Source organism: Coptis chinensis, chromosome 5 (genome assembly GCF_015680905.1).
Source record: "Coptis chinensis isolate HL-2020 chromosome 5, ASM1568090v1, whole genome shotgun sequence".
Classification (NCBI taxonomy): Eukaryota; Viridiplantae; Streptophyta; class Magnoliopsida; order Ranunculales; family Ranunculaceae; genus Coptis; species Coptis chinensis.
Window position 1 is genome coordinate 18,580,233 of NC_141460.1, and position 15,669 is coordinate 18,595,901.

The 15,669-nt window shown below is 34.4% G+C and overlaps 1 protein-coding gene across 2 annotated transcripts; it reads right to left on the minus strand.

The window, feature by feature from the left end:
• Positions 1-2,343: 2,343 nt before the first annotated feature.
• Positions 2,344-15,508, minus strand: GT-1 (Homeodomain-like superfamily protein). Of its 2 annotated transcripts, XM_086559777.1 has the most exons (5): positions 14,884-15,506; positions 10,929-10,967; positions 3,419-3,550; positions 2,748-2,972; positions 2,344-2,677 (listed from the first exon to the last, which is right to left on the minus strand). In XM_086559777.1, exons 1-5 carry the CDS (start codon positions 15,383-15,385, stop codon positions 2,463-2,465), a joined length of 1,113 nt encoding a protein of 370 aa, XP_086415903.1. In that variant the 5' UTR covers positions 15,386-15,506; the 3' UTR covers positions 2,344-2,462. The 2 variants fall into 2 exon arrangements, with proteins under 2 accessions (XP_086415903.1, XP_086415904.1); XM_086559778.1 differs by lacking the exon at positions 3,419-3,550 and having other exon boundaries at positions 14,884-15,508.
• Positions 15,509-15,669: the final 161 nt, after the last annotated feature.

Sequence of the window (15,669 nt, forward strand, 5' to 3'; positions counted from 1 at the left end):
TAGTAAATGAAAACCAACTACACCACTTTAGTATAACACCACTGCATGTGCAGGCGCCTGCACAACAATTATTGGCTTACGCACTTCAAGCGTGGTTTAAAAATTAGTAATTGTGAGGTGAGTCGATGTTCCTATATACGTAGCGGATGTTGTCCGTGGGTCACGCGCTGGATTCTGAATACTAAAGCATCTTTCGAGTTTCTAGTATATAAAAACGTGAAAAATCCAAGGCCCAAAATATCGATATCGATGAATATATCAGTGTATCTAAAAACCGATATATATCGGATATATTCATTTTTTTGGTGACCAGTCCAAACTATTTAAAATATCGAAAATATCGAATATATAATATCGAAAATATCGAAAATATATTGAAAATATCGGATTTATATTTAAAAATGGTCAAAAAGTCAACCGATATATATCGATTATATCGGAAATATCGATTATATCGGCGATATAAAGTTTCATATCAGAAATTCTGATATATATCAGAAAAAAAGGGTTCAATATTCGGGGGATATATGTCGGAAATATCGATATCAGTATACCAATTTAAAGAGATATATCGGCAATATTTTGGGCCTTGGAAAAATCTACTCTAGAGTGTTAATTATCAACCGGGGGACTCTCATGACCAATTCGGAGAAAAAGTAATTATATAAAATATTTTTTTTTAATCACTTAGAATAACTGGATAGATGAAAGGTCAAGTATACTCTTAACGCGAAATTAAAAACAGCTTCGATATATGAAATATCAAGTATACTCCTGGTACGAAATAATAAACTGCCCGGCCCAACCGAAATGACCCGGTATATATAGTATGAACAATGATTGTTCTAAATCACGGTTCATACCTCAACATAATATATGATCAGTAAAAATACCTATTGAAGTATGAACAAATAAACAATGATTGTTCATATCTATTTGATGGTATAGACAAACAATATTAATACTGAACAAATAAACAATGATTGTTCATATCTATTTGATGGTATAGACAAACAATATTAATACCACAACATAATATATGATCAATAATAACACTTATTGCATACATCAACATGAACTATGAACAATAATTGTTCATGCCTATTTAGGGTATGAACAATCAATGTTCAACCACAACATAATGTATGATTAATAAGAACACTTATTAGAATATTAACAATCAATGTTCATATATCAATATATTGTATAAGGTACCGTTTACTTATTTGGGTATGAACAATCATTGTTCATATCAAAATAACAAAAATTGTAAAATTTGAAAATATTTTTCACTCGAAAATTGGTTTTCATTCTAGAGCGAAAAAAAAAATCACTGGTTTTAAGAGTGATTTTCACTAAAAAAAATGAGCTTTGGGACCAATTTCTTGAATTATCAAATCAATTGGGGTAAGCAAACTGGAACAATGTTAAAATATAAACAAAAGGGAGGGGTTTTAGGGACATATCTTATCTTAATACACGTAAACAAACTCAAAATCGTTAGGGCATTTATAAGTTTTGGATTAGGCTAATTTTTAGTAGATATGATTTCTTAAATATTCTAAACATTGTCAAAAATAATAAAAAAAAAAAAAATTTATAAAATTGCCAAATATAGTATAAAAAATAGCAAAAATATATAGTCTATAATTATCCAAATTTTGTAAATTGTTAACTACATTTGGCAAGTTTGGAAATTTTTAATTTTTTTGATTATTTGTGACAATATTTAAAATAGTTAGGAGATCATATCTACAAAAAATTAGCCTAATCCAAAACTTATAAATACCCTAACGAGATTTTGAATTTGTTTACGAAACAAAATTAAAAATGTGGGTGTCTCGACTCTTGAGCCAACAAATACACTAGGCCCAAGCACTGCTGCCTCATTTCACAAGTAAGGAGCAAACGGAGGATAATGTCTGATTACCTCAACTATATATGGTAATATTTATAATTCTTGTTAGTGTCCGCTTATGTCTAAAACAATTTTTTAATTCTAGTTATCTCCATAATGGATGGAACTCATATAGGAGTTGCATCTGCATTTTATTTTTATATTTTATATCATTTAACTTTCTTTTACATGCACGTTTCTATGGTACTCTCTATTATTTATTTTCATTCCATACTTTGGGGACAAAATATGATTATGATCATATATATAAGAAAGAATCAAAGAGAGGAAAACGGTGAACCACATTGGATTAAGCTGTCCTGAAACTTGCATGTTAGAAAAAAACATTCTGGCAGGAATGCTGGATGTGAACAGTATGTTCACCACAGATCCTATTTTAAAATGTTCACAATAAATTATGGGGAAATGGGAAAAAGACAACAGAATTATACATGAATACAGCAATACTGAGTAAATCTTTCATATATACAATCATACTCATTCAAATGTACACACAGTTTCAAATTAGTGATGTTTTTAGTACATGCCATCAAATTGGACATATCTACTCTCCCAGCAATCTCACACCTTGGTATATCGCTCCAGGACGGAGATCATTCAGAGAATCAACACTTCTAAAGTCATTCATCTCTCTTAGACCAGTCCACCCACGGTGGGCAAGGAAATCACGAAAGTCATCTTCAGTGTAAAGCGTCTTTTCTTCCGTTTGAAAGGGCATGCGATCAGAGTCATCAAATATGCAAACTTTAATCGTCATGCCTGAAAGAAGTTGTCATGATCAATAACTAGAAGAAACCCTTCTAACACAGAGTAGATATGATGGAATTACCCTCGTCGAGGTGAAGCATGTAAGGTCCCAAAGGCATGTCCCTGTCTAAGCTCCGCACAACCTCATCTTCATCCTCCAACCAAAATGCCCTTCTAGTTCTAAGTCCAAAAGCAGACTTGATTGCCTCCTTGATAGCATCTGCAGTTCCATCAATGCCAATCCTTCTAGTAAAATCTCCCCACTTGACTGTAATAACCCTTCCACCATATGAATGCCTTTCCCCACCTGCCAAGAGGAAAATTAGCTTATTTCGAGATTTTTTTTTTTTTTTTGTTTTTGACAGTCAACTTATTTTTACGTTAAATGCAGGAAATGATGTAGAAAGAGTAGCAGAAAAGAAACAACAACAACTGGATCACCGACAAGTCTAAATTCATTTATAAAATTTTCCATTAATGTAGAAGACACAAATACATCTTACAACGTATGAGGTGAGGTTTAAGCTATGCTCGACTTGTCTAAGTCATGGCGGGATGTGCTCGAGTATCTATACCATATAACTTTAGCGACATCATCGTGCAGAAGATAAGTATATGTTTGTGCCTTGTGGAGACTGGAACTGAAACTCTCCGTCGTAAACTACTATAAATGCTTTTTCCTCAACAAACCCAACAGGGCAACAACACAACTTTGCATCACAGACTTCCGTGTTAAGTTCACAGTACTTTTACCATTTCCTGAAGTTGAACGCCAATTCCATGGGGAAAGTGCATTGGCTGCAACTACATCAGCTGTTGCAACGGCAAGTGAGTGACCATCATTATGAATACGCCTTTCCAGATTGATAGTTGGCCTACCAACAGCTGTAACAAATGTGATACATAAGTGAAATACAGATAACAAGATCTTAAAATATCAAACTGTGATGACATTGAAGTGCCGAATATATATGGTTGGTATACAATGACTTTTACTCTTATATCAAAGTTTACCTGTTTGTAAGTACTTAAGACAAGAAATTATTGCAAATCCATTTTCATAAAGGAAAATCCAACAAAAATTGCAGAATAAATACATAACAAGGTCCAAAGCTCCAAGATAATCACTAAAACTCGATTAACAAAATTTAACCCAAGTTACATTGACACGGATAACTGTGTCCGTAACCGACACAGATAAAAGGTTAAAAAATTGAGGTATAGCACATACAATATGTGCGTGGATATGTATCTGACATGGATAATTTTAAAAATCTAGCGTATCCATGTAACATAGAACATAACTTGATGAATTAGATAAAGCACATCCTTCTGAGTTAAGCAAACAGATGAACACGAGATTTTTTTCACTGCTAGGTATGTAAAAGAAAGGTAAAGAGAAAGAGAATCTGCAAGCTGCAAGCACACCTGAATGGCTCTTGCAGTCTCAGGGATAATGTGGACCTCAACTTGGGCAAGCAGTTTTGACGAGGGCCACCAGACACCAAGGTCCAAGCATTGAGAGGATAATGCATGATTATTTAATAACTTTATAGACATATGGCACCCCAATGATAATGTACAGAGAGAGCATCTCCAAGCTGCAAGCACACCTTGAAAGGATCTTGCAAACTCCAAAAGTACAGTTTCTGACAGAACTCAAAATATTCAGCTAACTGGACTTCTCAATCGTCTTGAAGGATAAACTGTACTCTTTTTTGGTCAAGCATTTTTGTCAAGGGTCACCAACCAACAAGGTCCAAGACTCCAAGCATTGAGAGGATAACGTGCTTCGAGTTTCAAGAAGCTAAGAACTTTATACACACAAAACAAGTCTACGCCAACTTTAAACCTTCCTCTTATCAAAGGGTTTCAGAAAAAGTTTTTTTCAAATGAATAAGGCGCATAATATTTTTCTCTGATACCACAGAAGGTCCATAGAATCCTGTATGTTAAATATTACATGTGGTCCAATGCTATTTAGATGTTATAATGATCTTCTAGACAATTGTGTTCAATCAAAATAACAAAAGTACAAAATAATAACCAAACCACCAAAACAGACTTCCCTAAAAGATAAGAATAGTCATAACTCCATTTTTTTGATAGGTTTGGAATTACGGATGTTGTAGAGGAGTGTGTTCCTTGCAACATTGGGGGTGAGGATGATGATCATCTCGTCATTAGTAAGATCATGCACACCAAAAAGTTTACAAATTTCACAACTTCTACTTCCTATAAGAATGGATAGACAATAAAAACAACATAGAACATCCATTAGTTTCCAGAAATAGGATCACAAATTTTGGAATGGTCTGACTGTTCATAATGATCTCTCTTTTTAGTTTTTATTATTGGCAAATTGAAAATTATCATTCAAATAAAAAGTAGGCTGAGGGCTCCCCCCTTGAACAGACTCTAAAAGGTAAGGTAACCTACAAGTACAAGGAAAAAGCAAATATAAAAGAAAATTTACAAGACTAAAACCCTAAACACCCCGCATCAAGGATCTTTATACACAATATCCCCCATCTCGGAACAAACGACTCAATATACATGCTTTTTTTTTTTTGAGAGAGAGAGAGAGAGTAAGACTTTTATTCCCTTATCCCTTCTAAATCCTCTTTCCCTAATGAAGATGGGAATTTAACCTAAGACCTTGGGCCCAGCCCAGCCCAACCTTCCAAGTCTTAACCAGTAGGCCACTTGACTCAAAATAAATGCTTCTAAAATCCACACACTTTACTCCAACAGCAAAGAAGACCTTTTATGAAGATCCATCCGGATATCCATTTCTGGAGATCCAAAGCTCAACCCTCAAACTGTCATCGGTTACGTTCCAACCATATCCCCACATAATAGAAAATGGAACCATAAACCATCTACGAAAATGGATCCGTATGCCATTGAGTAAAAAGATCCACCACCGACAATGATAATCTCCGCACTGACAATATCATTCTCCCCATAAATCATCTTTAAGTCATCACCAAAGACAAAGCATATACACACGAACACATGGATGGTAGGTGTGCAGGACCACACCCCCAGAATCTACAATTCAAATTGGCTCTCAAACTTCAACTCATGATATGGGGTAACAATCTGCAACCATCATTGTTTAAATCTGATCGATGTTGTTATTCTAAGAACAGGACCACTCGAACAAGGGGTTACAGACTCACTAGCAGCCTTAACAAAATTTTCCAGTCTCAGCTGTCCCTATCACAAACATGAACCCACATTCCCACCACATGTTTTTCTCTTCCAAATGAAACACCAGTACCAAAAAGTGGGCTTGTTATTCCTAGTCATGGACTACACACCATGTTTTCATCTAACTTGGAATTCTCACGTGGTGTTCTTGCACAATGTGTATTTGTATGTCAAGTAACAGTGATTCTAAACAAAAAATATTTTATACTTAAGCTAGCATAAAAATCAATCTAATAAAACAGCTCGAAAAAAGACAAAAACAAATACTGCTCCAGAAAACATCCTTCCAAACACTATTTCATAAACGTGTACTCAAACGTTAAAAAAACACATCTCCCACATGTCTATATAATATCTTCCTAATAAAACAAACACATCTCCCCACACCCACTCAAAACCCCACAATCCACCTACCAGACAAAAAAAACATGGAAACCAAAAAACACATTCTGGGAATCCAGGTAGGAGCCCACCTGATTTCAAACATTTTAAACTCAGTTCCCTTCTTACAGCTGCCGCTTATTCCGCATATAAATATAACCCAACTACTAGTGTGTGAAAGAGACATGCGGGGTTTTGGGGTTTTGAGTGGGTGTAGGGAGGATGTGTTTGTTTTATTAGATAGATATTATATAGACATGTGGGGGGATGTGTTTTTTTTATGTTTAGGAAACAATGTGAAGACGTCAGATGTGCGTTTTTTTTATTTGATATGACATTTGAGTAGACATTTATGAAACAGTGTTTGAGACGTTTGCTGGAGCAGTAGATTGAGTTTGACGTTTATGAAACAGTTTTGATTAGACATTATGAAATAAACAGTTATAGAAGTTATGATGAGAACTGCTCTGTTAAGATGGTTATTGAACGTTTGATCATCAAGTTGTTCTGAACAGTTTCCCCATAATGTTACTTTTATCACGTCGCCCCTATAAACGCATGAATAAAGTAAGAGCCTTTAGGATTTAATATAAATTAAATAACTCTTCGTTTTAGAGCTATATTTCTTTTAATACAATTTCTTTCCTGTTTTTTTGTTTTCATTATGTTTCGTAGTTCGCTCCATGTATATAGACGCCCATTGACAACTGAAAAACAACAATAAGAAAAACAAATAAAAAAGGATTTGAAGCAAGCGTTGATGAGTTTTCTGAATACTTTGATATTTTGTTACCTGTGAGGTATTTGTTATCGACTCTCGTTGACAATTGACAAATGAAAATCTATATTTTGGAAAGTCTATGGATTTGATTTTCATAGTTTTAATGTAGCGCTCTATTTGAAATAGATGATATATCCATGAAAGGCGAGGTTATATATTTCATTGGCTTTGAAACTTGAAAGGAGAAAATCGTTCCATTTGGTAAAACTGCATCTCTACAAACTGCTGAATTTTGATATCAATTGTTTATGTACTTTTACGTGTATTTGATGTCCCTATTATATATGATAAGTGCAGTAACTTAAACATTGTTATGAATGCTAGCACTGAAAGATTAGTTATATGTGACATTTACATGTTGATCGATGAGCAACATATCTGAATTCTTTATTTCATCTATAATATAATCAGTTGTTTCCCACATTCTATTCCCCTTAACTATAATTCTCCAATCTCCACCAGTGACCTTAATTTCGTTGATGCAATGATGTTGAAGGGTGGTCATTTGTAGAGGCAATTGGGGTTTGCAATGTTTGTTCAAATTGCATGTGGGTAGGGAATGGGAATGGGAATGGGGCTGAAATTGTAATAGTTAGGACATATTTATATATATGGAATAAATAGCAACAGTAGTAAGAAGGAAACTAAGTTAAAACAAACACATCTAATAAAACAAACCCTGCATGTCTTGCAATTATACATATATAAGAAGGAAATTGATATATTTACTACTGCTGCTGCCAATTCCATATATAAATACATCCTAACTACTACAATTTCAATTTCAGCCCCATTCCCTACCCACTTGCAATGATGCAAACATTGTAAACCCCAATATTCTCCACAAATGACTATCCTTCAACATCATTACATCAACGAAATTAATGTCATTGATGGAGATTGGAGGATTATAGTTAGGGGGAATAGAATCTGGGAAAATGAAATAAAGACTTTAGATATGTTGCTCATCGATCAACATGTAAGTGCAACACATGACTAATCCATAACAATGTTTAAGTTACTACAATTGTCATATATAACATGGACATGAAATACACGCAAAAATACCTAAACAGTTGATATTAAAGTTCAAGCGGCAGTTGGTAGAGATGCATATTTACCAAATGGAACGATTTTTCTCTGTTCAAAATCAATGGAATATATAATCTCACCTCACATGGATATATCATTTACTTCAAATGTAGCACTACAATGAAAACTGTGAAAACCAAATCCATAGACTTTTTAGAATATAAAATGGATTTTCATTTGTCAACTTTTGTGACTTTTGTCAATTGTAAACTAGAGTCAATAACAAATACCTCACAGGTAACAAAATATCAGAGTATTCACAAAACTCGTAAACGTTTACATCAAATCCTATTTTATTTGTCTTTTTTATTGTTGTTTTTCAGCTGTCGTTAGGGATCTCTATATATGAAGTAAACTACGAAACATAATGAAAAAAACAGTAAGAGAAACTGTATTATGGGAAATAGAGCTCCAAAACGAAGAGTTACTTAATTTATATTAAATCCTAAAAGCTCTTATTTCATTCATGCTACGGTCAATTTTCTATATTTTGTGAGGGCTAGGTGATAAAAATTGAGGATAAAAATAACATTATAGAAAAACTGTGCAGAACAACTTAACGACCAAACGGTCAACAACCATCTAAACATAGCAGTTCTCGTAACTTCTACAATTGTTTATTCCATAAACGTCAACTCAATCTACTGCTCTAGTAAACATCAACTCAATGCACAATACATTCACCGTTTTGCGTTTTAATATTACGTACTAAAAAAACAGTAAATAACATATCAAAACAAAATTACTCTTTTTTTCCATGATTTTTATTTCCAATTGTACCCTCTATTTTTTTTTTAAAAAATTACATTGTAAATATTATTAGGAAAAAGGGCACATAAGTATTTCGAATTGTTAAATTTTATTTGATTAAGTGGGTCCAAAAAGTAACTCAACAAAGTCATATTTAAAACACATACTTAATTTCCCCGTTTTGCCCTCTTTCAAGTTTTTGTATTAGTATTACGTGTTTTAAAGCATAACCAAATTAGTAAATAACATACCAAGAAAGGCCAATAATGGAATTACACTTTTGTTCAATAATTTTTTTTCCAATTGTACCCTCTATATGACACCTTGAGATAATGGTATATGTCTAATTGCATTTTTTAATTTCTTACATTTTCGTACACAATCCTACTCAAAATGCCCGAATTACCAAATCTGATAACGTTTTCCCAATTTTATCCTCATTATAACATTGAAATTACATTACCCAAAACATATTAAATTAGTAAAATTGAATTAATAATATGGGCAAAAATATAATTTGATTTCAACCTACTTTTCCACAAACACAAGGGTCTTGACATGTGGCACACCTACAAAAGTAACATAAAATAACCTATTTTCCAATATTTTATTTCCAATTGTACCCCCATTCATTTATTCATAATCAAATTTAACCCACTAATTAATTCAAAATTAAAATATGGATAAATAAGTAATTTTACAAACCAATTTATATATTTATTATTTTGTTTTTTATAAATTAAATCCAATGTCACAATTTCAAACTAAAATTCTATTCTAAAATTTGTAATTTGTATTTTTGACCCAACAAATTTAACATATTTACAAATCTCAACATGCCCCCTCACGTGTGGCGTAATATTGAACCAAACACGTAAACAATTTAAATGGGTGACATGGAGTATATGGCCCTTTGGGCAAGAGAAATAGCACGCTCTGATACCAAAGTAAATGTGGGCATCCTACTCAAAACCAATTGGTGATAAGTGGAGAGGCCCATAGATACTATACTAATACTACAAGGCTTCACACATTCCATGTGGCACTAGGACACACATCTCAACAGATGGAAACCGTAATGAGCTTAGACAAAGAAACTAACTTTGAAGGGCCATTCCAGAATCATTCATCACATTCCTCGTGTCTAATTCATCCCCTATTATGATAAAAGATATAACATGAAAGTTCCAAAATGAATAGTCTGAATGGTGTTTGGTGACTACTAAAGAAGAGCCTAATTCCTAGCAATGGATTTCTCCACCCTTAGGGTGGTGAAATTAAATTGTGATGCTGCATATAACAACAAATCTGGTTCTTGTGTTCTGTACCGGTTTAAGATATTGAAGGTCAGTTGCAACTTGGATTTTTATAGAAAGATAAGGTAACCTCTCCAAAAGAGTCTTGAGAGTCTTACGTTTTGGCTATTGAAGTTGCATTAGTGCTGAGCCAAGAAAATGACTCGAGACAAATCATCATAGAGAATGATTTGCAAAGTGTTATTGACAAATGACAGCTGCTGCAACAGATCGAGGTCCCACTAGAAATCAAGAACCATTTTGGAAAATACTTGTTTAAATTTTTTTCAACCACTTGTCAATTTACTCATGTTCCTAGACGCTTTAATATGGTAGCACATACCTTATCCATATGGGCAACGGAGCATGGACCCTTTGTTCCATGCAGATTTTATGATTTTTATCTACTTGAATTGTTCCGGTTAGTTCACTTGGCCCATGAGAAGAAAGAAATAAATTAGGAAAAAAGGTCGACACAGGAACACGTTATGCACATTCAAGTCCAGTTTTGTGTGTCTATATGTATGTACGTTAAATAATATAGTTAAAAGTATAACAAAAAGTCCTATATCCCCATAGCCAAAACGAAGGTGGATTACTCGCCCAAGCAGAGTGTTAGAAAGAATCACCCTTTCATGACAGCAAATGCAAATAGAATAAAAGCTTGAATGGAAATTGAATTAAGTTGAAATTCAAAGCCTCAGTAGAATACTTTCATAATATCTGAAGCTGAGAGGAAGTACAATACCTTCTACTGGTCCAAAAGGAATGGTGGAATCCTCAGAACCTGTGTAAGTAAAAACGAACAAAGCAGCAATCAGAATTATACCCAAATCTATAGAGAACACAGTATGCAACAAGTTTCTTTTATCAACACATGTAAAAATAAATATATACATACCACATTTCTTAATTGAAGTTCTAACATGATTAGAGAAATTTGGTACAATTCTATTTAATCCAAATAGTAGGAACAAACATTCCGTAAACATTTCATGGAAGGAAAAAGTAAAATGTGAGAAACCAAAGTCTGCTAGTGGATGAGAAGAAGAAGAAAACCATCAAGTGCACTCACACTTACCTTTTAACATACCAGAATCAGGCAAGGGTAAAATGGCCATAAATATAGTAACGACCTATGGAAAAATCATTTAACTATTTCCCAAAAACCCAATACAATATTTTCACTTTTACCAAAAACTACATCAACTTGAGTTCCAAGACCAAGAGCTTATGAGCTCGTCGATTGGATATCCATTAGTAAGATGGAATTTCGTTTCCCATTTTAAAACTTTGATTATTTGATTTGCTGGTAGAGACCCAAATATTCAAAGATATAGAAAAGCTTAAATTCTTAAGGATCTTAATAAATTACTTCAGATGATGTTCATATGTTAGAACATGGATAATCATCATTCCTGCATTTTAGTTGGCAGGTAAAATGTGACATGGACACTTCATTCTCATTAAACTCCATGTCGGATACGTATCGCTATCGCACATACTAACATATTATGCGTACTATTTCAAACTAGGGTTTCTATTAAACCCTAAAAGACTTGGAACACAATCTATTAACATAGTCACAACTCCATAATATGTCCTCACAAATAGATTAACATCATTTATTCGAGAGGAAGCGCTTTGTAAGGTCTTCAGCCTAAGAAATAATTACGTGACTAAAGAATAGCAATAGTTTTTTTTAACTTAGCAGTGTCCTATGTCCTAAAGTTGGGATTTAAACAACACCAACTCAAACACGGCTGAACTTCACTTTCATGGGTTATGCCGTGATGATTGTAAAGAATAGGAACTCTATTGTGCAAAGTGACTGATTCCTTAGTTCCTAACACTTGGCAGAGTGATAGTATCTTCACTGCAGCAAAACAAAAATTCTTACATTGTTAAACGTAAAAGTAATTTTGATTAATATGATTTTATTTGCTTTCATAATTTTCCTTCCCTTCTACCAAAAAATGTTCAAAAAGACTAGTACAAACATTAAAGAATCCCGTACCTTTTTTTATCAAACTGAACATAAGAATCAACTTTAGAAGACGTTGTCTGAGTCCTTATAAGGTGCATTTTTACTCCTCTCTGAGGCTGCAAGGACCCTACAACAATTCAATCTTGGAAAATCACGTGGGAGAAAAAAAAAAAAGGGCAACTTATCGTACTTGCTTGCCCATCATACGTCTTTTCTGGACTTCACCAACAGATAGAGGGCTTCCACCAAAGTCGACTACACATTCTGTTCACACATACACTTTCTCGTAACACTGGTAGACCTTGTTCAATACAATCCAGATAAGGCTCTCATAATGCCAAGAGATCTTCATAGGGCATTCAGATGCTAACTGTTATTGAAGACCAAACATTACTATAAACTACCCGAAGAGTATAACTGCCCGTTTCAACTTCAGATTTATTTTGCTTAACTTACTTTCCAATCTTTTCTTCTTTTCCTTTTCCTTTTTCTAGAAATTAAGCTTATGCAAAATCAACCAGCTAGACCTACTGAGCGTTCTGCACCAATCCTTCCATAATCAATCCATTTCCTCATTTACACAACAGGCAGCTAATAATGCACTTTGTCACAATGTCACATCTAAAACCGAGCAACTTGTGCACTTTGTCTTACAATATCTATACCGAAGCTGCTTTGTTGCACGACAAGTCAAACACTAAATCCAAAGAAAAAATGAAACAACTAGCCAAGCCCCTGATCAATGCATCCCTTTCCTCATTTTGCAATTCAAAACAGTTTATTCAAAACAGTTTAAACTAAGTGCCACATATTCCAAATCATCGACACACCAGCTACATTGGACACCGTGGAATACACATTGTGCAATCCCAACATACCTGGGGAGAAGACTGTTTCACTTGACAACAGTCAACTGGGCACTCATATATACAATGCCACGATCATCGTCATCGTAAGAAGAGGAGATATGTCCATAATGGACATGGTAAGTCATAAGGCCACCTAGCATTTTCCATTCACCAACACTATACAAACAGACAACTTGACCTTTATTAGCTGGCACCCTGGAGACAAGTTCTGAAATTGTATTAGAGGTGGCTGGCAAAGTGAGCACTTGCAACTTGCCTATCAACTGCCATTCAAACTAGCCAACCTCTTATTGACATCTCTAGCCATCCACATTTCCCCATTTCCCCTACAGGACCACAATCAGTACTATCCAATCACCCTAACAGGTTCTCCCTTCACTACATTTTCATCTGCTCAGTTCACCCTTCACTTTCCAAGCCTTCCTTTTTGGTCTGCTCTCCTACATGTTCATGGTGATCTAGGCCAAGTCATCTGCCCTCATAAGAACTTATCCATAGGGGTGCATCCAACTAACAGATAAATATATAGGAAGAACATGCCAAAGATATACACCATTCCAACAGAAAAATGTAATGATGGTATAACTGGGGGTCACTTTTCGATGGACAAGTAGCACCTTGCTACGAGACACAACTATTGCAACACTTGTGATATCAATCAATGAAATCAATGAGTTTTGCCGATCAAAAAAAAAAAAGAAAAAGAAAGAAGAAAATTTTCTTACAAAAACTAGCATCCTTGCACAGACAAGGAGACGGAATCTAGCTATAAAGCCATCACAGTATACACATGTCAAAAAGGTGTCCAGTGGACAACTTGTCAAGCCTCAGGAGGTTGGCCCCAAGGTCTTGGGATTGACTCCCACCTTTGTTGGCTTTGTTTTGTTGTCCTAATCGCCAACGCTTTAGGCGATCATCCCTCTATTTAGTTAGTTTATATTTTTTTTTGGTATACCATTTAGTTGGCTTTGCTTTGTTGCCAATGAGTTTAAATAAGGGCTCGTAATTAGGGTTTTCAATTAGTAGTTGATGTTTATGAATTTTCAAGAAAGAAATAATAAAAAAGAGATATTTAGGTTTTCTTTGATTTGATTTAATTAAAGTGTATTTTGTTAAATTGTTGCTTCCGTGAGTTTAAATCCATATTACAATTTGTTATAATAGCTGACTGATAGGACATTTGATAGAAATGAAAGCCCAACAAACCTCACATTACTTTCTTGATGTTAGCCTAATGTTTCCTCAAGTCTAATCTTATGAGCTTATTCGAACGAAAAGTCTATAATCTCTGAGTGTGTCACACATTGCTTTGACATGTAGCCTAGATCAACGTATAGTGAATGAACTCTAAAATCTTCTGACCCTGAAGAAGCCGCTTAAAGACAATTTAAGAGGCCAAGAGCCAATGGCGAAGCACGCAAAAACAACAAGATTTAGAAATTTGAAGGAAAAGGTAATGCCCTTTCTGCCTTTCATCTCACTCTGGATAATTTTATGTATAAAAATATATGGGCAAGATACACTACTATTACCTTATCAAATTGAAAGATATTGTGAAAAGAACTAACAAGGCCTACATAAAGAAAAATGATCTTCCATAATTATTCACTATTCATTATTCATGATCCACACACTCCTATTTGTCCGAGTCCTTTAATTCTACGCTGTGCAAGAGATAACAATGAGGCCAACATAAAGGTTTGTGTGTTGAGCCAAATGTGGGATTTGAACAATGTCAACTCAAACACGTTTTCATAGGTTAAATCGTATTGATTGCAAAGATTAGGAGTTGCATTATGCAAAGTATACATTAAAACAACTAGTACTAATATTCAAGATATCCATACCTTTACTATTATCAAACTGAACATAAGCATCAACTTTAGTAGAACCTGCCGCCGCCGTGGTAGAACTCTTATAAGGTGCATTCTTACTCCTCTCCCTAAGCAACTCCTCAAGTTCTTTATAATACGACATCTTCGCCGCCGACCCACTTCCTCTTACTTGTTGTCTAGCCTTTTTAAACTCTTTCAATAAATTCCTCCACTTATCAGTACACATAGTAGGTGACCTATCAAAACCTTTATCTCTCATCTTACAAGAAATTTGTTCCCATAAATGTTTATTAGACTTTGATGTATTAAATAGTCCATCCACTTCACGTCTGAAATTGATTAAACTTCTTGTTTCTTCTTGTACCCATGTTTCTGCTCTTTTTTTCGGGGCTCTTATTTCGTGATCTGACCCACTACTTTCTCCTAATATCATTTGCTGCTGATGGTGATGGTGGTGGGCACCGTTTTCGATGAGTTCAATCATCATTTCTCCTCTTCTCTCGGATAAATACATGAACAGATTTTTTTTTTATTTTGTTGAGAATGAGCTGATTCTAACTTAAGTAGTGGACTCATTTTTTTTTAAGTACAACATTTTCTTGTGCCGAATGCCGAAGAAAATGGGAGTCGGATAAACTCAACGTAGTAAGACTACATAAATGGGCCGAAACGAGTTAATTGGACTTCAGGCCCAGGGTAATCCAGGACTATTTGGATACTGACATACTGTCTAGTGTCTACTCGTATTATATGTCTACTCGAAACTGGTTCCACTGAGTAAGTCGCTTAAAGTTCAAG